General features: G+C 40.6%; 1 protein-coding gene across 2 annotated transcripts in view; it reads left to right on the top strand.

The window, feature by feature from the left end:
• The first annotated feature begins 9405 nt into the window (after positions 1-9405).
• The window catches only part of CDYL (chromodomain Y like), a 103098-nt gene continuing 89019 nt past the window's right edge, over positions 9406-23484 (top strand). For both annotated transcript variants that reach the window (XM_030445610.1, XM_030445609.1), the window contains exon 1: positions 9406-9556. In XM_030445610.1, the coding sequence (XP_030301470.1) occupies positions 9533-9556 (24 nt within the window). In that variant the 5' untranslated portion in view covers positions 9406-9532. The remainder of the gene's footprint in view (positions 9557-23484) is intronic.

Below are 23484 nucleotides of genomic sequence, written 5' to 3'. Positions count from 1 at the left end.
ATATCAGATAAATGTGAAAGTAATGTAACCAGTTATCTTTCATTCATGTGCCTCTGTTTATTTTATTTTTGCCAGATATTGTTTTCTTCTTGCACTACGTAATAGGAATGTGACTGTGACAAATGCGGGTGTGTCTTTGAATAATTATCTGTGCAGTATTTGGATAGTGTCCTGAACACGAAATTTCTGTACTCTACAGAAAGCACTGGACACACAACTTTCAGATCATGAAGTGCATCTTCACTTCCAGCCAGCTGACAGACAGTTCTGCACTAATCTCTTAGTTCTTAGTTCTGTTAACCTCCCGTGGATAAGAGTACTCCCACAATGGAACAGTACTTTCATGAATATCCCCACTAGTTTCTAAACTCACTCCTCTAAGTCGGGTTATTTGCGTTGAGATACTCTTTCAGAGCTGATGATCGTAGAATCATAGAATCGACTGGGTTGGAAGGGACCTCAGAAATCATCAAGTCCAACCCTTGATCCACTACTGCTGCAGTTACCAGACCATGGCACTAAGTGCCACATCCAGTCTCTTTTTAAATATCTCCAGGGATGGAGAATCCACTACTTCCCTGGGCAGCCCATTCCAATGTCTGATCACCCTCTCCGTAAAGAAATTCTTTCTAATATCCAACCTAAACCTCCCCTGGCACAACTTGAGACTGTGCCCTCTTGTCTTGCTGAGAGTTACCTGGGAAAAGAGACCAACCCCCACCTGGCTACACCCTCCTTTCAGGGAGTTGTAGAGAGTGATGTTACTTGTTAGAGGTTGCCTGTCCTTGGGGGTGGGGGGAGAATTGTGAGAAGCCATTTGATGACTATCAGGATGAGTATGTTACTCCTGCATAACCCTATGACGTGGATTGCTTCCAGCTGGACCTTAACCAAAATTGAACTAAATATGTGCTTAGGCTCTTTGGTGTGTCTAAAATCCCCTTCTCATGCTTTATTCCAACTGCTAAATGAAGATGCCTTCTTTTAAGGAAGCTGTTTGTCAATATCAAAAGAAAGACAGGTGCCTGAAACCGGTAAGATCTGCAGGATGATAGGCATTAGCCTATCTTGTGTAGGCATTAGCATATACAAGACAGTGCTTGCCTCCTGACTGAAAATAAATGAAAAGCAAGATTGCACACAAACATGAGCCTGGGATTAGACAAATCAGAGAGAAATCTGAAGTGAAGTAATTCCTGTAACACTGAAAACAACATGTTAGGATTCTGGTAGAAGCTGATACCGACTTCACTGTCTACTCTTGCTGCTACAACTTTCTTTAAAGGAAGAACTTTTTCTATTTATTACCCCTTAAATACATGTCTGCCCAAGAATGAGAACTATTTAGCAAAATTGTGTCTGCTGCCACTAATAAGTTGCTTTATAAATCTCTGACCACTTGACATTGATGAGAGTTTTATCAGCTGACTAATGGAGCATGTCCATAAAGCACAAAAATCTGTTTTATCCTAGTATATGCAGCTTCCTGATTATTTCCTTGGGTATGTTTGGTATATTTTCAAAAATCTTTATACTTTACAATGTTTGTGCATACCTATGCTGATCTGAGATTGTGTCTTTGGGAAGTGCATTACATGCTATGCTATGCTATGCTGGTTTTATCATAGTCAATGCATATACTAATATCTACAGTTAACGTTGCTCAACACTTTCTGGAGTAAGACACTTTCATGCATGTTTTTTGCTGAGTTCAAAAAACTTGGTTTACAGCTTTTCAGTATGTGCCTCTTCATGAATTCTTTAAAAGAATATTTCACTGAAAAGATTCAGATTGTGTTTGGATTTTTTCTCTTTCTGAGAACATTCTTCAGAAAAATATGTTTTTTGAATAGCTTTTGTAGTTTCTCATTATTGGGATGTGCCAACAATACAACTTGACAGGTTCTTGACTCCTGGAGGATACTCACTGGAATGTCCTCATGTCTCCTTTGCTCACTTCCTTTCCTTACTGCTGCAGTGATCTAATGATAATATTACAAAAGGTAGATGTGGGGAACTGCCAATGGCAAGAGTTCCTTCCAGACTACAGCAGTGATAATTTTTGGAATTTCTTTGAACTATGCTGACATAAATACACCAACATGGTTGACATTATGTTAATTTTTCAGTTTGATTAGACATGACTTTAGACCATTTTTTTTTAAATTTTGATTGTTCCTAAGAAAGATTAATATTATGCTGCAACATAAAGCTATTATTGCCAAAATAACGTGTTGGTGACTGATCTTCTAGACAAAAAGTCATTCCCTGTTGCTTTGCTGTGGAAAGCCTGGTAGAAATATATCCATGTTCTGCTAAAACACAGCCTCCTTGCAGTAGGACAATGAGCACAGTTCAAGGCAACATAAAGCCTTGATGGCAAAACCTAGTAAAGTGTTTTCTAGTGAATTACCCTTTTCTGTTGACAGTAAAGCTTGACTAATGATACCAAAAGATCACCAGCTAACAGCTGCTAAAATTCAACAGAGCAAATCCAGTGGAATTCAGCCTATCCTAACACAGGCAAACTTCTGGAACAAGGTCTTTTGTTCCAGTGCCGCCAGTCTAAATAACAAAGAGCTTGACTCTCTGTGTCAGCCTTTGTTACCAAGGGATACCTGAAAAGATGAAAATTGCACAAATCTGCAATTTCAGATCTGCAATTCTCAACTGCAAGCCTTCCACTCCAAGAGGATTGAGTGGTCATGTTGACTTAAGCTTGCTGTCATAGTATAATCCTGAGGTACTAAATTTATTTCCAATGGCAGTGCCAAATAAGTCTCAAGAAGCTATAGCATAGTTTTGATCTCTCACATGCCACAATTATTGCAATATATCATTGATCCATCTATGGACCACCAGTCAAATTGGTAATCCCTATGGACAACTCCAGGGAAAGACAAGGAAACAAAATGAAAGGCAGACAACTTCCTCTTCCACTTGGTCACACTTTTACTAAGCCATATACTGACATGAACACACTTCCCCAAAAAAGGAGCTATTCAAGAACCACTTGCAAGTAAAGACTGCAAGTGCTTTTCTCACTGAAGATTCATTATCTTTTCCATCCCTTCCTTTACAGAAGATAACGTTTTTGTTCAGGTAATATTGAATCAGCAGTCAAATGTGCAGTCTAATGGTGAGTCAAGAATGCATTTTACTTTCCCTTCCCTTTGCAGAAAGGCAGCTTGCACAGTTTTGTGAAAAATTTTTCAAGCACTAAGACTAACTGATTAGCATAATATTCCTACATATCAGTAAAACTTTTGATAAGAGGTATGGGTAGAACTAGGCTACACTGCAGTGGACTGGATAAACCTACTTTATGATGATTACAGAAAGTCTAAATTTAACACACTACATGTAAAACCTTCCTCTGGACCATCAAGGAAAATCAAGCACATATCTTTGGTTTTATTCCCAGTATGAGGGGGAAGATGCAGGGTAATTCAAAGAGGCAGGCACAGACCAGGAGATTAGACCTAAGCAGATGATCCCATGGAAGTTTGTTTCTTCATCATCTCTTTCAGAAGAGATGTTGCAGTCCTATGAACTGGAGGAAGGAACGGATGTAACTGTAACACTCTGCCAACAGCCCTGGTTGAGACATCACAACAGTATTTGATATTCTGACATCACCATGTACAAGTAAAATTACTTTTGCAATCACAGAAAAATACTGGGTTCAATCTTGAAACTAAAGAAAATACATAAAACTTTGACCCAATTCTGATCTGCAGAAACTCAACTTAGATTAAAAAGTTCATATTTTTCATTTTTCTGCACTATTCAATTTTCTCTTTTGCAGTTATTTAAGAAGAAAAGATAGTTAAGCTTTACATGTTTTTCACCTGAATGTACAAAAAAAAAAATAGTTTCTAGTCTTTCTACAATTATCAGAAGTAATACTATGTTCTTTACTATTATCTACAAATGGAAAAACAGCTAACAGTTTACCACACTGGTTATAAGATTTTGAAAAGGTTTCATATGTCATGTTGGGGGAAAAAGTCCTGGAGATTTTTAAACTCTGGAAAAGTCAACTTGTAAATCCCATACTCATAACCAGAAAAAAACACAAAACAAAACAAAACATAACAGTTCCCCTGCATGAGCTGCGTTGGAATATCTACATAAAACATCTTTAGGGCTCTCTGCACCCTCTGTAAAAACACAGCATTTTTCACACCGTTACTCACTCTAAAACAGTATTTGGTCATGAGAAAGTAAATTAGGAATTCCAGAGAAAAGCAAAGAATGGCTGTTTCTCAGTTATAGTACTTACATTTACATCAGTTCTCAGCCTACTTCCTTAGCTTATGATGCCTCCTTTCAAAAAATGAAGAAGACATTCCTTCATTCAACTCTTCATAATTATCATTACATTGATTATGAGAATGAGCAAACTGTTAGGGCTGATCAGCCATCTAAAGTGTCCTATGAGGATAATGCTCTGTAAGGCTTCACTCCATGCCTCAGTTACAACACAGCTATTAGGTTAGGATTTTTTTTTCTTAGTTGTTTTATAAACCAGTTCTCATTCTCAGCAAAGCAAGGGTAGCTACATTTCAGTGGTAAGACAGCTTTTCTTTGACCAGAGCCAAGGACATCAAGGAAGTAGCTAAAACTTTTTATCTCTGATATGGATGTAAACATCTAAGCTCTGCTGATCAGCAGTGGGGTGAGATGAAAGGTCAAGCAGCATGATTGCACAAGATGATTTTTTAGATTTCCAGTCTGGGGCTCTGAAACAAACTTTTCTTTTTCTTTTTCTTTTTTTTTTTTTTTTTTGGTACTGAACCGTCACTGTCTATGTGAACACTCCCTTGCCTCTTCATTGGAGCTTTTGCCTCATTCAAGGCACAAAGTGTCTTCTAGGAATAAATCATGGATGTGTAGCAGACAAATTTATCAGGGACATAAAGAGACATTAATCTCATATTTGTCACTGCACTGCTGCCATTGTCAGGTCTATCTATGTCTGTTTCTGTATAGAGATGCAAGCTGATGTTGTTAGGATTCCAGTTTGATGTGTTGCAGAAGTAGAAAGGTTGGTTGTGAAAGAATGCATGAGGATACAGGAAGAGAAAAGCAGGTTGTAAGATAAAACATGTATTTTGCCTCATAATATTACAATTTAGTCCTACTTCCAACACAAAGGTTCCATTTGATACTAAGCAACTCATTTAAAACAAAGTAGCAATGGATGGCATCTTCAATGGAAACTCAGTTGGAGATGTTGGGTACTCATCTGAACTTACAAAAGCATTTAGTATTTATATCTGTAACAAGTATCAGTAGGGATGCTACTTAATAAAATAAAAGGTACTATATTCTTTTAGGTACTTAAATCTAGGCCTCTTTAATAGAACAGTGATAATCAGTGGACATCTCTGACAATAATTATTTTGATTTAAAAATTCGGTTCTACATGGGTAGAGGATGGATAAAAAGAAAAACTCGTTTCATGGGCAGACTGTGAAGAAAAATTCATTGTTGTTAAAATATTACATTGAGTCTACTGTTGAAGTTCGTAAGGATCCAGGAGACTATCTGCCATCATTCTTTGAAAGCAAGGACTTTGGGGAAGAAACTATGTCCTTGTCATGAACAAACTAGATATGATGATATCAGTCCACAAAAATTACCAAGAATATATTACTAGAAGCATAATTACCTTTCTTTTCTTCAGTTGTTTAAATCTGATTATGTTGCTGCCCTAATCTAATCTAGAAGTCAGTGTTTTGCAGATCAACATAAGTAGTGTCTTAGTAGTTTAGATAATTAGGAGGCTCTTTCTTTTACACTTTCATGTAAAGAATCCCGTTTAACAGTCTTTCCTTCAGGTGATCAGATTTTCAGAAGTCTTTTCAGAACGTAAGGCTGCTCTGGCTTTCCACTCTTCCTAGACTGCTCCATTACTGTCTTCCATCCAACTCCTCTACTAGAAACATTTCATTGCAATGTTAGTAAAGTCATTTAGGAAGTAGGCAGGAAGATTGGTTTCACCAACCAAAATGTTATTTTCAAACTGACATGTCCTGCCTAAATGACAAAAGTGTGAAACACCTTCAGAAATAGGAACGAAATGTTGATCTAGACAATTCACCATTTAGCCGTGGAGAACCTCATTTTTTCTTGAGCAAGCAAGATGAGAACAATCCACCATAGAATTTAGTGTAGCAAAATCCAACCACAAAACCCATCACTGTAAAGGCAGTCACAAAACCTGGTACCTCTCAGATCCTTGAACCATACAGCACTACTGAGCTGTACTTTTTAAGAGTATTGCCTGTAAAATCTTATAAAGCAACAAGGACAAAAGGTTAGAATAGAAGGTAAGGAAGAATTAACGGCAATGGAAGTAATGAATGAAAAGAAGTAATAATGTAATGAAGTAATGAAAAAGTAATGAAAGTAATGAAAAGAACTTCTACAGAAGATGAAATGTGGAGTGTGGTTGAAACATTAAAATTAGTGATACCTCTGAGTTTTTGTTGTTTCCCTGAAATGCTAAAAATAGACCCGTACTGATGAACTGTTTTTCAGTCATCTAGAAGATCAAAACACCTAAAACCTTCTTTACTGCAGTGGTGAGACCTTTGGTATAAATTAAGTAACATCTTTAGCAACCACTCTTGCCATCTCCTTGCTAAAATGTGAGTGCCAATTACTTTCAAAGGTTGTACTTCAAAGGTTGGCTAACGATGATATCCTGACTACAGTCCAGAGAGGATTCAGACCACATATTAGGGACTGTGATTAAAGACTTGCCTTCAGAAGGCACTCCTGCATCACTCCTAGATCTTACCCATCTACATTTCATACCTTTGTGTCAATGATCCTGTGACTGTCAATGAAACAACCTCTTCTTCACCACCTAGATTAAGCCTAGCTCTTGAAGATCTCAAGAAGTGGTTCAAATACAGGTCACATCTAACCTTTTTGTAGACTAGCTTGGGCATTAGGAAAGTATGAAAACTATGAAAGTTGTTATATATTTTATCTGCACAGATCATGTACATCTAGCAGTTCAGTATGAGAATTTCATTTATCCAGAAGATCGATGTTGACCTAAGAGACACAACGGGCCGGGTGACAAAGTCTGAGAAAGAAAACTTCAGATCTTTCTATATAGATCATTCAAAGTCCACAAATGGATCAACGTTTCCTGAATGGGTATCTCTTGGACAATGAATGGTCCAAAACATGTTTATCAAAGTAGAAGGTGGAGAAGTTTCTTGGCTTTCCAGAAATGTTTTTTAAAGACTTTGGGGAGAAAGAAAAAAAAAAAAAAAAAAAGCATTTTTCCAAAAATTGAGTCAATGGGTTGGCTGATTGCACAATTGTGATGAACTCTGCTTTAAGTTGTGCTGCTCTGTGGCAGAGTATGTCTTTGTGATGTAGAATGGACTAAGGAATGCTCACTGGAACAAATGCCTGGGTATGCCAGAACACACAATAAGGCACTGCTTTTGTCACACCCTTCAACTCTTTTGAGATCAGCAACGCCATCTTATAGAATTTGCTCTTGAAGGAGTAACTCATCACATCTACCCTCGCACACAAATGCCTTCAATTCATCAAGTTAATGGATGACTAGGAGGAAATCCTTTACTGTGAGGGTGATGGGACACTGGCATAGATTGGCCATGAAAGTTGTGCTCCTGCACTGGAAGTGTTCAAGGCCAGGCTGGATGGGGTTTTGAGCAGACTGGTCTAGAGGGAGCTGTCCCATGGCAGGAGAGTTGGAACTAGATGGTCTTTAAGTACCCTTTTGCATCCCTTCCAACCCATTCTACGAGTCTACGATCCAATGTTGCCTTATTAGGTTAGATATTAGAAAGAATTTCTTTATGGAGAGGGTGATCAGACATTGGAATGGGCTGCCCAGGGAAGTAGTGGATTCTCTATCCCTGGAGATATTTAAAAAGAGACTGGATGTGGCACTCAGTGCTATAGTCTAGCAACCGCAACGGTGGTTCAAGGGTTCGACTTGATGATCTCTGAGGTCCCTTCCAACCCAGCCAATTCTATGATTCTATTTGCACAATTTCCTGAGAAGCACCCACAGTAGACAAGAACACCAGTGTAACCAGTGATGGACTCCTAAGAAAAGTCAACAACTCGGCAACTTTCTGTTGACCCATCAAACCGCGGGGGGCTTCGGTGGGGCCCTCCCGATTTTGCAAACATAGTCGACAGAGGAACCCAAGCCACACTGACACCGCTGGACATGATCCTCCAGGGCTGCTTGGTTCCCGTGCGGGTTTGCCCGTGTGCTCCACCCAACTGCCTAAGTTCGGACTCGTCCCACTGTCGCTTACACAAATGGTGGTGGTGGTAGAGCCGGGCGACAGACCAGGAACTGGCCATGGAGCGGGGCCCGGGCAAGGCGCGGCGGGGCGAGAGGCGGGAGGAGCGCTGGGGTAGTGCGGGGGGCGAGGAGCGAGGGCCGGAGGGTGCGTGGGCTCCCGTGTCCCACCACCCCCCACCCTCTCCGCTCCACGCTCGCCTCTCCCGAACTCGGCGGCCGTCCCGCCGCCCTTCCCGCCCCCCCGCCGGGCTGAGCTGAGGAGACAATGGGTGATCAAAGCGGGGGTGGGGGGGAGACGGCTAGAGGAGGAGGAGGATGAGGAGGAGGAGGAAGAGGAGGATGGTGCCGGGGGCGGCCGGAGCCGAAGCGGAGGAGCGGTTGCGTGTGGCTCTCTCTCTGCGCTCGATTAGTGTTCCTGGGGAGCGACCGACCGAGCGAGCGGAGCCGGGGACCGAGAGAGGTGGGAGGGGGAAGGGCTGGGGGGGGGTGTGCAAGGGGAGGGGTGCGGGGGGGAGGGGGTGGGGGCAGTTTCGGGGTGCGGGGCTCGGCTGCCGCGCGCGGGTGCGCGTGTGAGTGTGTGAGCGCGCGCGCGCGTGCCCGTGCGCGCGTGTGAGTGAGTGTGTGTGTGCGCGCGCGAGTGTGAGCGTGCGTGCGTGCGTGCGTGCGTGCCGGCCCTGCCGGGGTGTGCGAGAGAGGCAGCGCGAGGGCGAGGGAAGCGGGCGCGAGCGAGTTGCGCAGCTGCCGTGCGCGCAGCCCCCGCCGCCGCCGCCACCGCCACCAGCAGCAGCGGCGGCAGCAGCGGCAGCGGCAGCAGAGGCAGCAGCAGCACCAGCACCACCACCAGCACCAGCACCAGCACCACCTCACTGGCATTTAGCGAGCGGAGCTGCTAGTTGCGCTGGAGAGAGACGCGCAGGGAGGAGGAGGAGGAGGAAGAGGAGGAGGAGGAGTAGGAGGAAGAAGAAAAAGAAGAAGAAGAAGAGGAGGAGGAGGAGGAGGAGGGGAAGAGGCGAAGGAGGAGGAGGAGGGAGAGGGAGGAGGAGAAGAAGAAGAAGAAGGAGAAGGAGAAGAAGAAGAGAAGAAGAAGAAGAAGAAGACGAAGAAGAAGAAGAAGAAGACGAGGAGGGAGAAGAGGAGGAGGAGGCCACACGGACACCAACTGAAACAAAGTATTTCCAAACCAGCACCCAACTCCACCTTGTGAGGCTTCCCAGCATGGCTTCCGAGGAACTCTACGAGGTAATAGCCCCCGAGCGCCGGCCCTGCCCCCAGCCCCACCGGCCACCCCACCCCACCCGCCTTTTTGTTGCTCTCGGGAGAGACGCCGGGTCTTGTCACCCACACTTGCTGCCGCTGCCCCTTCCCGCTGGGCCCAGCGCCCGCATGTGTGCCCCCCCCCAACCTCGCCCAGCCTGGCCCCCCGCCCCCCCTTCCCTCCCCAGTTTTGCTGGAGGAGGAGGAGGAGGAGGACGGAAATGTGACTGAAAGGAGGAGACGGCAAAGTGTTACCCGTGGCCTGCGCTTCCCCCCCCTCCTGCCCCCCCGCCCTCCTCTCCCTCCCCCCGTTCACACAACACTTTGACTCCAGAAGAAGGGGGGGCTGGGGGTGCCGGATGGTGGGGAGCAGCGCTGACAGCTGCGACTCGCTTCGGGAGTGAGCACGCCGGAGTGCGAGCCCGGCGGTGTGCAAAAATGTGTGCAAAGCCGAGTTATTGCATGTGTCCGGGGCGTTAGTGGAGGGGGAGGAGGGCAGGGCAGGGAAGAGCAAGAGGGTCTCTCCTCCCGGATTCGTGTCTGCACCCAAGTCCCGTGCTCCCATCCTGTGCCTTGGCCGTATAGCGAGCTTGCGGTGATGCAAAATATTAAAATTTAAACTCTTCGGCTCTTCGTGCCCTAGCGATACGGTTAAGGTTGCGAGGGAAGCCAAAAAAGATTCGAAGTTAAGGCTCTGACACGCCATCCTTCACTCGTCGCTCGGGAGGTGGTCAAAGGGTGTGCTGACGGGAGAGGAGGGTTTTAGGGTGAAGAAGGGAATGAGGTGACAGCCTAACTTCGAGTTTCCTGTTTTATGTGTGGCAATTTCACATCCTTGCCCTTAATTGAAAAGCATTATGGCTCTCTTGGATTTAACTTCCTTGTTTTTATTTTTACAAGAAGTCATCCTGGAAATGAAAAGCTGTCGTTGCTTTGGAACCATTCTTGTCTTTTGGGTAAAGAAGTGGCCACACAAAACCAAAAATGCTTTTATCTCATAGTTAATAGGCATTCAGGCAGTGTGCTGTAAAAAATATTTATATCCAGAGGCTGGAAGGCTAAGGTCAAAGAGAGACAAGCAGCCTTCAAGACACTTGATAGAAGAAGATGTCTTTTGTCCTGTTGGTGTACATCTATATCCCATTAATGGAGTTACATGGATGCTGCCATCAGGGTGAACAGTGAGACAGTGAACTTAGAAGTACAGTGAAAGATGCCCTTGGTGGGCTTATATTTTAAGCAAGTTGACTGCCCAGCAGAGGTGCTGAACTGGTAGAGTAGAAGAGTGAAGGCCTGTATTCCCAAGACAGATAAATCTTCGTTAATTGCTTTGGCAAGTTTCCCCGTCCTCATAATGTGGCTTAAGCCAATCTTGAAGGGGTCAACCCTGGAAGTGGGAAACATAAGGACTGTGTGTGAAAGGATTGCCAAAAACTTGCTTGGATGTCAGAAAAAGTTCTGTTGGATTGGTGGAGTTGGGTCCCTAGACTGTGCTGTGGCCAATAGTTGCTCTTTGTGTGTGTCACCATGTTTGATCAAAGATGAACAACAGAATGATGGTTTTGATAGGCATAAAATATTACCTGAAAATTTCTGTTTGCTGGACATTAGACTGCAGTTAAGAGGGACCGTCATTCATTAACCTTCTTGGCTGTCTTAAGTTGTGTTTGAAGTGTTTACTTGTGTGAAAGGCTCAGTAGTCTGTTGAGTGCTGTCCGCATTAGGTAGGAGATGTGTTCTGTCCACTAAGCAAAATCCTCCTTTGCAAAACACCAGAAGTTATAAACTACTTTTTAAAAATTATTATTATTTTAAGAATCAGAGATATTATTTAATAGTGTAACTGCAATGTTTATTTGAGATGTTGAAATTGTTAATGCTTTTGGACTTGGAATTTGCATATTTTTTCCTAAATTTGTGTTTAATTTTGACAAATCTTGTCATATAATGGAATTTATAGCCCTGCATGAAAAGTTGTAAAATAATATTTTAAATATAGCAAATACTAATTTGGGAAGTGTGTAACTGCATGTTGACTCGAAAAGTTGGATATTGGGTAATTTAAACCCTTCCATGAACTGCCTATGTTATTTACTGGAGTTTTACTTCTTTTTCATGGATATTTCTTTGCAATTCATGCCATTCAGTATTCTTTGAATCTGATGATGGAAATGCAGTACTGTTTGTTATGCTTCCATTTTTCCTTCTGAATATTGATCTTGTGTTTTGATCAAAAAAAGCATCTGATTTATTCGGGATTGTTAGACTAAATATGAATGCTAACTCCTGCTGAAATGCAAATGAGACTTCTTTTTATTAACAATAAAAATGAAGATAAGTTCCCTTTGTTGTTGTTGTTCTTAGGGGGGAAAAATAGTCTTTATTGATTCAGTTGTTGTTGGTAGTATGATTTTTATTTTTACTCTGGATATTGCCTCTGGAGAGAGGGAGCCAAACTGTAGGCCAGTGGTTTGGAATTCAAAGATCGAAAACTTGAAATACCCTAACAGGCTGGAAGGATAACTTTGTTCAGATGGCTATATATACCATATGTCATTTGTTCCTGAGCATTTTAGAGGTTGTGGTAATGATTACCTGCTTTTTTTTTTTTTGAGGGGGAGAAAATCTGAAGAAAATACAAAACTTTTATTGGAAAATGTTGAAAAGACACTTTTTTTTCTGAATGAAAAGTGAAGCAAGGAGTATTGTTGCCAGCCTCTATGGATGAGGTGAATAACACTTTTTCTGTTTGCGAGTTTAATTCTTCAAGTGACAACATGTTAGTCAGGTGGACAGACTTGGGGAAACTGATGTGGAAGACAGGTAAAGGAAAACATAAGAAACGGTGCAGGCAGAGGTTATTTCCCCAAAATTTCCTGTTTCAACAGGTGTTGACATCTTACAGGATTGTTTTTGTGGACGCCTGCGGCAGTCTACTGTGGCTTTTAGGAAGTCCTTTGTAGAGCTGCTTGGGCAAAGGGTAGGGCTACTTTCTTTCACACTGTGACAACTTTGCTTTGTTTGACTGATTCCCACCTACTGGAAGTTTGTTGCTCATTCTCATAATCTTCAGTGGAGTAATTAGAAGTAGGGTACCCAGATGATTTAGACAGTTCATTTGGAAGCAAACCATGTTTGCTCTCTCTGCAGTCAGATCATTTGACCTCCTCTGGCAGACCCTTGCAGTGATGTCTGGTGTTGAAGTAATTCTGAATTGTAGTTGGCATGACAAATTTGTTTGATGAAATATGGAAGAGATCCCATAAAAATATGTGTTAGTTTGTTAGTCAGCAGATCAAAGTACCAAATGGTGGCTGGTAGACAAATGCTAAAGCTGTGCTGTGTTTGGAAGAGTCTCTTCCTTCTAAAATTTAGTAACTTTTTTTGTACTTCACCCAGTGCAAATACACTGAAATTCTCTGCCTGTTGGAGACTCCATCTAATCAAACAAGCAAGTGTGTCCCTCTTTCCTTTGAGAATTACTGGTACAGCTGATGGTATACGTGGCCTGCTGAATCCATTTGAGTAACTGTAGTTAGGCTTGTACCAAGCATCCTTACTGTGTCTTCCCAAGAAGTAAGCAAAACAGTTTGTGAAATTTTCGACTGCACCTGTGTATCCCTCTTTTCTTCACTTTATGTTTCACCTTGATGTTGCTCATAAGCCTAGCATAAGGTGGCTCAATCAATTTCCGTTAAATTATTACAGGTTGACAGATTTAAAGTCCTGTAGTCCAAAACTCTAATTTTTGTATGTTTTATAGAATAGAAAATGTCATCTTTTTTTTTTCTCTTCAATTCTTTAAGAGTCTTGCCAAATATTTATGAATTTTCTTCATCCTGCTGTCTAATACTCTCAAGGTGATACTTCACTTCCAATGATGATTTGGTATTTTTATTTTTAGAGCTAAAGCCTCTGAGATGGCATTATACAGAAAAAGTGAAATTACAAACTCAGAAACTAATCTCAGAACCAACTGTCTGAAATTCTGTGGCCTCGCATCAGGCTGTGTCAGGTTTGATCACCTACTAAGTAAGGCCCAAAGACACACAGACTGAAAATTTAAGCACTGTGTACACAGTAGTGGCCACAAGTAAAAAAATATTTCTGATACTATGGGCTATACTTCAACTACTGTACTAGTGTTTAAATAATAGGGTACAGAAAACTGAAGGAGAAATGGTGTCACTTTAGTTGATAATTTGATACAGCATGAGAATTACTCTCTTAAAACCAAAGTCTGTGTCACAGCCCTTATTACACTGCAGCGATCAGATCTTCATGTTTTGTGTGCTTTTACTGGAAAGTTTAAACATTTGTTTTGCTTAAGTTAACTGAAAGGGTGAATCCATTATCTACAGGACACAGCTTGGAGTTTGTTGTAATTACTTACAGCTATTTGATGAAAAATAGCTATTAATGACAAATTAGAATTACCCATTTGGGCAATAGTATTTTTTTCCCCTTTTTAAATGGCTTGGGTTTATTCAACCTGTCTTGCAGGAAGTTTAAAATGTCTTGAGGCCTATTTCTTGTTTTTGATGTTCTGATTTCTAAATAGTAGGTTAAACATCAGTTGTAGTTGTTGGTAAATGGGGTCTTACAGTCATTGAGCTGTAATGCCTCAATCTTTGCCTTTAATTTGACAAGTGGTAAAAATTTTATTGCTTGTTTCAATAGGGGTAAAAGATTGAGACTTGCTTGAGGAATCCTAGTTGTCTGAACAAGACAAGAAGTTTACATCAGACCTATTTCCATTGCTTCCACCCTTTAGAAATTGTGCATCTGACTTGAAGTAGAGTTGAGGATTTGCTGTTCATCCCCCTTTGGTGGCTTTCACTTCTTTAAACCAGAGTGTGAATGGAAGACCACTGCTGGAACGTAGCCACCGTGTTTAGAGGAAGAAGCTTTGCTCTTTTCCATGTTCCTTGCCATGCTGCTTCTCACCAGCTTGATTTGTTGCTTATCTCCTGTCCCAGAGCTGTAGACAGAATTGAGAAGGCCTGGTGCCCCGTATTCTGCTGCCACCATCCAAGGAAATGCCTGAGCACCTGGGCCTCCTCTTTCACTGCAGTCTGTTTTTATTTCTTGAGGTTTTTGGTCAAAGATTGACTAGTGTGGTCCCAGTCACATTTAGAATAACAACTTCCACCTGACCTATGCTATCACAGAAAGGTGTTTCCACTGTGCCGACATTCAGTACCTCTTGAATTAGGATAAATTATTGGACACAAGGGACTTGGTGAGACACACCACAGCACCTTGTTCCTCAGGAAGGCTGACACAGCTGAACAGCGTCAGCAATGCTGTGTCCCTCTTTGACTTCTCAGTAGGTGCAGCTTCATTTCTTCCTGACGGCTGCAGCATGTTTGATCTGTGCCAAAGCACTGGAAAAAACAGCTTACTAAGTGTTACAGTTTCATCTCTGATAAATACCCCTATTTAATACAAAACTTTGACAACCACAATTTCTTAAATATGTAATAACTGGGGGTACAGATCTTTTGGATATAACTAATGTGCAGGCCTATAATGCCACTCTTACTTTTCTGTAAGAAACTGGTGTTACTGGGCCCTGTATTATTTTTGGTATGTGATGAAAACATGAGCTCCACAGACTATATCTGCAAGGTTGAAAGGGATGCACAAGTCTCTCCCTGTTCACTACTGTGCCTTTGAGGTTTTGGATGGCTGGATGACATGCAATAACCTTATTTGTCAATTAATATAGGGGAGTTTGTTGTGGTTTGGTTTTTTGTTTTTTGGGGGTTTTTTTTTAGGAAGAAATTAATATAAAAAATTAATATATAATTTAGCATTTTATGCTAAATGTACCATGTGCTTTCTCTGACAGTATGTTGTTATTTTAAAAAGTCTTTAAAATAAAAGTTCTGCATTTTTCATTATCAGCTGTGTTCTCCAAAGCTGTAGTATCTCTCTAAGAAAAGTTTTTATTTTTCTAATTTTTTATGGCCTTTTAATATTTACACATAGGAATTTTGTGTTCTTTGAAATAATTTCTTTTGAACTTCTCTCCATAATACTTAGAGGAAAAGAAAATATTTACTGTTTTCATAAACATCCTCAGAAGACTTACATGTGTCCCTTAATGGTGACCTGCTGTAGATCTTTTTCAAGGAATCTATGAATATGTATGAAAACATAGAATGGACATGGATAAAACCCCATTTTTTAGCCATATATTTTAATTTTTAAGTTATTTTGAAGCCACTTCCTTAGCATTAAACACAAAACAAAGCAACTATTTACTAAATAGCTTTTAACTATATATTTGATTTAGTGAAACAAAGTAACTACTGTAACTATCAGCTTGGTTGTTATTCTTCAGTGAGGCTTCATGTTTTATAATGACACTGTGTAAAAAAGATAAGTACTGTGCTTGTCAAATCTTCCTTTTTGGCCATGTTATGTCAGCTGATTTGTTTGTTTTGTTTTTTGGTTTTTGTGTTTTTTTGGTGGGGAAAGATAAGGTATATGTTTTAAGTGGCCTAACCACATACGTAGTTGTGCTGCTCCAACTCTTCTGCCCCCACAGTTTCTGAATGTTTCACAACTTTTAAGTAAGTTCAGTCTTAATGTTCAGTCTTTCCTGACTGCTCTAGTGGCATCTGAAAAATCAAAACCCACCGGGGTTGGCTTTTTTTTTCAGTATCTTGGAGAAATAGAGAAGGAAGGAGATGTAGTGATTTTCATTCTGCTGAGAGATTTAGATACCTCTCTAAGCATCTCCACTTGTTTTTGGAAATTTGCTTGGGTTAGGGGATAATTAAAAATTTGGCTTTAAATTGAAGTTTAAATCAAGTTATGTGAAATACATTGTGGTGCGTTTGTCACTGAAAAATGTTTGATGTACATTTTGTAGATAGATACATAGGGGAGGGAACCGTTGAGGTACACCCTTATGAATGTTGAAATGAGTTTCTTAACTCCAAAATACTACCCTGGAACAGTGCTGTGTTGGATCTTGTATTTAGTGGATAGTCAGAAGTCTAAGTTTTTTAAGTTCTTGCCATAAAATACAGTTCTTCAATGAAACATCACCTGTATATTGATGTATATTGATAACATTTTTTCACTGGTAACAATGTATACGAAGGGTACGAAACAAATTAACTTTAGGAAAGTTAGCTAGATTATGGTTTGACTGGTTGCTTGTTTGTTGTGTTTTGATTTCAGCACCTGATTTTCCCTAGTTATACATATAAAATATAGCTTGTGCTATCACAGTGTGCCTCTTCCATCATATTTTAGTGGGTAGGTCACTTGAAAGGTTAAAACAGACCTGGGACTGTGTCTCTAAGAAATAATGAGAATCTAAGACTATACCTACTGAAACAAAAGATCCACCACCCAGTTCAGCATTCTGATTCCTAATACAGGTCCATAATGTCTTGCTGTAGAAGGAAAAAATGAAAAGCATAGCAGAGTGATAATCATTGGAAGCTTTTGTGACTAGAGTTTTTGAGTCTCAGGCAGATTTCAGCCTTGGTTAAAAAATGCCAACATCGTGACCTGAGCTGCCCAGATGTTCAGAGCCCACCTTCAATCCCTGCACACACCTGCCACAGGCACGGAGTGGTAGCTGCAGGTTCAGGCAAGGACAGGCACACCTGTAGGAACAGAAATGCCATGTGTGTTTCTGTTGATCCTGGCAGGGCATGGTGTAAGTTGCAGTATGGTGTCATTGCCAGGTCACTCACTCGTGTTAACACAATTGTTCATCGGGCTTACCTTTCATCATTTGTCTTCAGACGTTTTTAAACACTCATCCCAGGGTCTTGTTCAAATGGTAGGATTGAAGACACTTGTATGAATCTTTCCTGAGTCATAACCACTGAATGCACTGCTGTTAATGAACTTTATTACTGTATTAATTTGTACTTTAATTTTCACAAAGTTGTTAGGATATATTAACAAACAAAACAGAAACTCTGAGTGAAATCTAAGGTCATCAGTACACTCTGGATACCTGCAAAATCTTCAGTGCAGACTTGGTGTGCTTAAGGTCTGTATCACAAAAGAAAATATAGCTAATTGCTTTTTGTGAGTAGAGTCCTAGTCTAGAAAATATAGAGAGGAATATGGCCACAGAATGAATAAATTGTTATAGTTCTCTCTTAAATAATAATTCTAGGACTTAATCTCATGATTTGGTATAAACAATAACAGATTGTATTGGAGTCTAATCTTTCTAAAATTAGGAAGATAAACAGTTTTTCCTTAAAGAGAAACAAAAGATCTCTGATTACTGTAGACTTTTTACCATGCAGTAACTCTGCATTGTAACTCAGAGATGGCTGCTCATGTTTTCAAGGCTGGCACATTTTTTCATGCTTGTTTGGGTCAGAGATAAGGACCAAACTTGATCTTTGATTAACAGTGCTTTCGAAGAAAAAAAAAAAAAAAAAAAACAACAACAAAAAAAAACAGAAACAGAAAGAAAGTAAAAGCAATGATATTTACATCAGACTGAGAATCCTGACCTTTTGTTCTCAGTGTACTTTTCCACAGAATTGAGTCGTAAATATAGTTATTCTAAATAGATGTATTCAAAGCAACTCGACAGTCAGTTGAGTGAGCATTTCCAGCTAAATAATTTCTAATGCTTCCTGAAAGTGATATCATAGAGCTTCTTCCTCTGGAAGACTGAGGCGTACTTAGGAACAGATCACCGCCATCCTTTGCAGCTGAAGGAATAACTAGATGTCCAGATATTCCCAAGGGCAACGGAAGTTTTAAATTAGTGCTGTTTTAGAGGAGTCAATCAATTTTCACTTATGATATAGTAAGGTCAGAAGTTTCAAAGTTAAATTTTAAACTGTCGGTGCAGAGCAGGTTGTTTATAGTGTCTGTATGTGGCTAGAGAAGGTGAAAGCCCAGCTTACGAATTGTTCTCAGATTTGTTCTTTCCTTTGTCTGGTTCATATGCACTGTGTGTTTTGATTTGATTTTACAAAAGAGTGTATGTTGAGTGGAAGAGTAAAGGACACTTGATCTCTATTTCATTTCAATTTGGAAAAAGCATCCATAAGACAATTTAATAGAGAGGTCTAGGACAAGTTTATTATCACATGACTTTTGAGAGTCATGGTTTCCAGTGAACTAATATTGGAAAAAGCTGTATTTTTACCCCGGTCATCAATGACTGATGATCAATAACAACAAAGAATTTTTTCCCAGATGACAAGGGCAAATAAGGTAGTCTCCCATTTCAAAAGATCCATCAGTGTTTCAGATTCTATTTCACTTATGCTAGAAGCCTCTCTCTTGAATCAGGGCAGCTTCTTAATTGATTTGTTTTTCCTTTCTCCCACACTGTATTCATCAGATTTCCTAAGATTTATTTGTTTGTTTGAACTGCCCAGGAATAAAGTATTACAGAATCACAGAATCATTGTAGTTGGAAAAGATTTTTAAGATCATAGAGTCCAACCATGAACCTAACTCTAGTGAGTCCAGTGCTAAACCATGTCCCTCAGCAGCACATGTACATTTCTTTTAAGCACCTCCAAGGATGGTGTATCAACCACCACCCTGGGCAGCCTAATCCAGTGTTTAATAACCCTTTCAGTGTAGAATTTTCTTCTAATATCTAATCTAAACCTCCCCTCACACGGCATTTCCTCTTGTTCTGTTTCTTTTTACTCAGTAGAAAAGACCAACCTCCTTTCAGGTTGTTGTAGAAAGTGGTAAGGTCTCCCCTCAGCCTTCTTTTCTCCAGGTTAAAAAACCCCAGTTCCCTCAGCTGCTCTTCATAGGACTTATTCTCCAGACCCTTCACCAGCTCTGTTTGCCCTTCAAGGGGAACTTCAAGGGCTCACTGCAGCACCTCAAGGCTCTTCTTGTAGTGAATGGCCCAGTATTCAAGGTGTGGCCTCACCAGTGCCGACTACAGGGGGCAATCCCAGCTGGCCACGCTGTGTATTTCAGTATATATCAGTCTATTTCAGCTCTTGGTCTTCTTGGCCACCTGGGCACATAGCTGACTCATATTCAGTCAGTTGTCAATCAAGACACCTTTTCCTCTTGACAGCTTTCCAGGTGCTCTTCCTCAAGCCAGTAGCATTGCATGGGGTTGTTGTGACCCAAATACAGGACCTGGTACTTGGCCTTGTTCAACCTCATACAATTGACCTTGGACCATCAATCCAGCTTGTCCAGATTCCTCTGCAGAACTTTCCTACTCTTGAGCAGATCAACAGTCCCTCCCAACATTGTATCACCTGCAAATTTACTGAGGGTGCACTTGATCCCCTCATCCAGGTAATTGTTAAAGATATTAAGCATAACTAGCCCCAACACTGAGCCTTGGGGAACACTGTCTTTGACCAGCTGCCAACTGGACTTAACTCCATTCACAACAGTTTGGGCCTGGCCATCCAGCCAGTCTTTTACCCAGTATAGGGTAAAACAGGTTTCACACTTGTCTAGGCCATATGTAGCTAGTTTCTCTAGGAGAATGCTGTGGGAAACAGTGCTGAAAGCTTTACGCAAGTCCAGATAAGCAACATAGACAGCATTTCCCTCATCTACTAAGCGGGTCACCTTGTCATAGAAGGAGATAAGGTTCATCAAGCAGGAGGACCTGCCTTTCATGAACCCATGCTGGCTGGCCCTGATCTTCTGGTTGTCCTGCACATGCTGCATAATGGCACTCAAGATGTTCTGATCCATAACCTTCCCCAGCACTGAGGTCAGGCTGACAGCACCTAGTTCCCTGGATCCACTTTCCAGCCCTTCTTGTAGATGGGGGCCACATTAAGTTCTGAATGGGGAAATGGAAATTATTTAAGGATGCTTCTTTAAGATGCAACATTGTAGGAAGGTTAAAACATGGAAGCCAGTGCATTCATGTTGATTTGACAACTTAAGTCCATGACTACATAAACCCAATGGATATGAAGGATCACAAATCTTTGAATCACAAATCTTTAAAACCATACAAAGATGGGATCTTGCTCATTTTTTCATCTGCAGGGTGTATGTGTCATAACTGTATGCAAACTGTGTCATGCTCTTGGCTTTCTTACCAGTAAAGATTTAATAGCAAGTTTGTTTTTCTTTGATTCTTTTTTTTTTTTTTTAATGTCTTGAGATAAACCTTTAAACCCAGTTCATTATGAGGATGAATTTCAGTCTTAAGTTCAGTTTTGCGCCAAAACGGGTGCAATGCAAACCAAGCATATTGAATAAGCTGGTGTTTTGGAGGTTACCTCTGCTGCCACTGGTGGCTAAACACATGGATTTAGTGAGGAGATAGAATAAGCACTGGGGTGTCCTATGTTTTCTGTCCCTGTGAATGGTCTTGATTCACCCACAGTGACAAATAAAACTTTACTGTTATTAATTTCTACCTATTCTTATGTTATTTTCCTTCATTTATCCAAACAAAATTGTATGTTATGCTGTAGTTCTTCAAAACCTTGGATACTCCTGAGAAGCAATGAATAATGAACAGATGTCAATTAAGTTACAGTCTGTGTGAGGTGGTTTTTTTTCTCAGTTCAAGTGAATGTCTTAGTTAATCATTTCTTATTGGTATTTGTCTGTAAAATGGGAAGTTCTTTTCTTTTCTTTATTGGTGTGTTACTTGAATATATTCAATATTAATTGAATTATTCAATGTTGAAGTCCTTATTCAAGTAATTACAACCTAGTTTATTCTAAAAAATTTAATCCTCTGCACTTGAACTTGAATATATATCTCTAATCAAAGCTATTAAATAAAACAAAACTGATGCCTCAAATGCATACAAAGTAATTTACTTTATTATGATATTCTTGTGGCCAAGTGAAAATAATGGCCTTTGGCTTTTTTGCTTGTTCATGATAGACGTTTTCATACATAATTGGAATTAATAAGAATCATTATTCTAACATATACATATGGTTTCATTCTTTCCTTTAGTGAAATAATGCTTTATTTGGCTCTATTTTTTTTTTCTTCTGTATGCTTGTTTATATTTATGAAGATTGAAATAAGGTATGGATAGAAGTGATTAATTTGAGGGAAAGGATTTTAGGTCTTTATATGCTAAATAATGTCTTAAAGTATACTCAGACAATAAGTTATAAGAAAGGGAAAAATGAAGTAGTTATTGGACTGTGGAACCCTGTGATAATTTTATGTTCTGTTTTTCACTAAATGAATATTTGCTTTTCATTCATCTATGTTGTTAAATGTTTAAGCTCTACCTTCTCAGTGTCTTCTCAATACCTGTCTTGCTCATTTTCGTTTAAATCACCAGAAAAATCTTTTTCCATATGACTTGTTCAGAAAAGGACACTTCTCAGTGTGGAATCAGTTGTGTAAAGTAAGGATGATTTTTTTTTATTTTTTTTTTTTTTAGCAAGAAACTGGAAGTGGGAGATAGGCATGTGTTGCTAGATTGCTAGAACTGCCTTATCTTTTGTAGACAGATGGGTAGGCAAGGGTTGTCAGGGAAAAATGGAGGATCTCACTATTAGGACACCTGAATGCTCTCTTGAAAAGGATATTCTTCTATCACAGTTAGTCGAGCACTGAGCATATCACTCATACTAATATTTCAGAGATGGTTGTTAGTCATTTGCTCTTTGACAAAGTTTCAGTCCCTGAGTCAAAGCACAAGAACATTAAAGCCTTTTTTTTTTTTTTTTTTGGTCCCAAAGAAATACTGTCAGAACATTGTAGAGAGCAGACTAAGCTGATTGTGGAGAGAAGCTGTGCTACAAGTACAAGCCACAGACAAGCCTGTCTCCCTTTCATGTTGGTTTTTGGTTTGATTTGGTTTGATTTTGGTGGAGCTGACTACAGAGAGGTATTTAACTACCATGTAGTGTTATCTTTAAAACCTTCTGTAACCAGTGAGGAGAGTCATCCAGAAGGCCAGAGAGCTGATCTAAGTAAAATTCTTGCAAAAGGTCATCAGACTTCATCCCCTTTTTCTCTATAGAGGTTAATTTAGTCAGTTAAGTTAAATATAATTAAATGTGACCTCCCAAGCACTGAGGGGGTTTTGCCTTTTTCTACTGCCGTCTGATCCTAATGCAGGAAAATACCCAACCTTTCATTCATTACAGGCCTTCCCATGGGACTGTGAACTGTGTTAGTAGGTGACTGTTGTTAGGTAATTGTGCTGTTGAAGTATAAAGTGTTTAGGCACAGCACTGAGCTATTGTGGTTTAAGTTTAGGTTTGTTATCAGAGTGACAGTAACTGATGAAGTTATGTTTTTAAAGCATAATTTTTGTATTCTACTTTATTTTACATTAACTTGCAGAAGGTGTTTGGGTGACTGTGCTTTATGATTGACTTCAAAATGTCTCTCCTCTGACCACTCATTCCACTGGGTTCCTTCCGTTGAGACACAACAGCAGTTTAGGTACCTATGAAGCGGATTGAAAAATTGGCCTGGTGTGATTAAAAACAACCAAACAAAAGCCTCTGGCTCCAAATATCTTTATTCGGTCGAACCAGTTCCTCAATCCGGTGTGCTGCATGGCCATACATATGTTTGCCAGGATGACAAAGCAGGTGTGAAAGGTCATGGGAGCTGTTTAGCCACCAAGTGATGTGCGCGGCGGGACAGCCTCCGTGGGCAAGCCCCGAGACTGGAGGAAGCAATCTGTGCATCCTGACAGCGTTTGTGTGGGTTTTCTTCTTCTTCCCATCAGGTTTTTTTGAGTGGCGTGACTCAGTTGCGGGGCTGAATCGCGATGTGACTGCGCAGCTTCTTGTCCTTGGGTTGTGCCGAGTCACAGAGCCCCCGTCCCTGGGCTGCACCTCGAGTTCCTGCAGAGCTCTGCAGGGACGGGGTGAGGGCAGCGCTCCGAGGAAAGGGGCTGTGCCTGGTGATGGGGCCATCACATTCGGGGTAGAGGACGCTGTGCTGTAGATTTTTAGTGGCTGGT

The sequence above is a fragment of the Calypte anna genome, chromosome 2 (assembly GCF_003957555.1).
Source record: "Calypte anna isolate BGI_N300 chromosome 2, bCalAnn1_v1.p, whole genome shotgun sequence".
Taxonomy (NCBI): domain Eukaryota; kingdom Metazoa; phylum Chordata; class Aves; order Apodiformes; family Trochilidae; genus Calypte; species Calypte anna.
The sequence above is the reverse complement of the archived record's forward strand: the minus strand, read 5'-3'. Positions and strand labels throughout refer to the sequence as shown.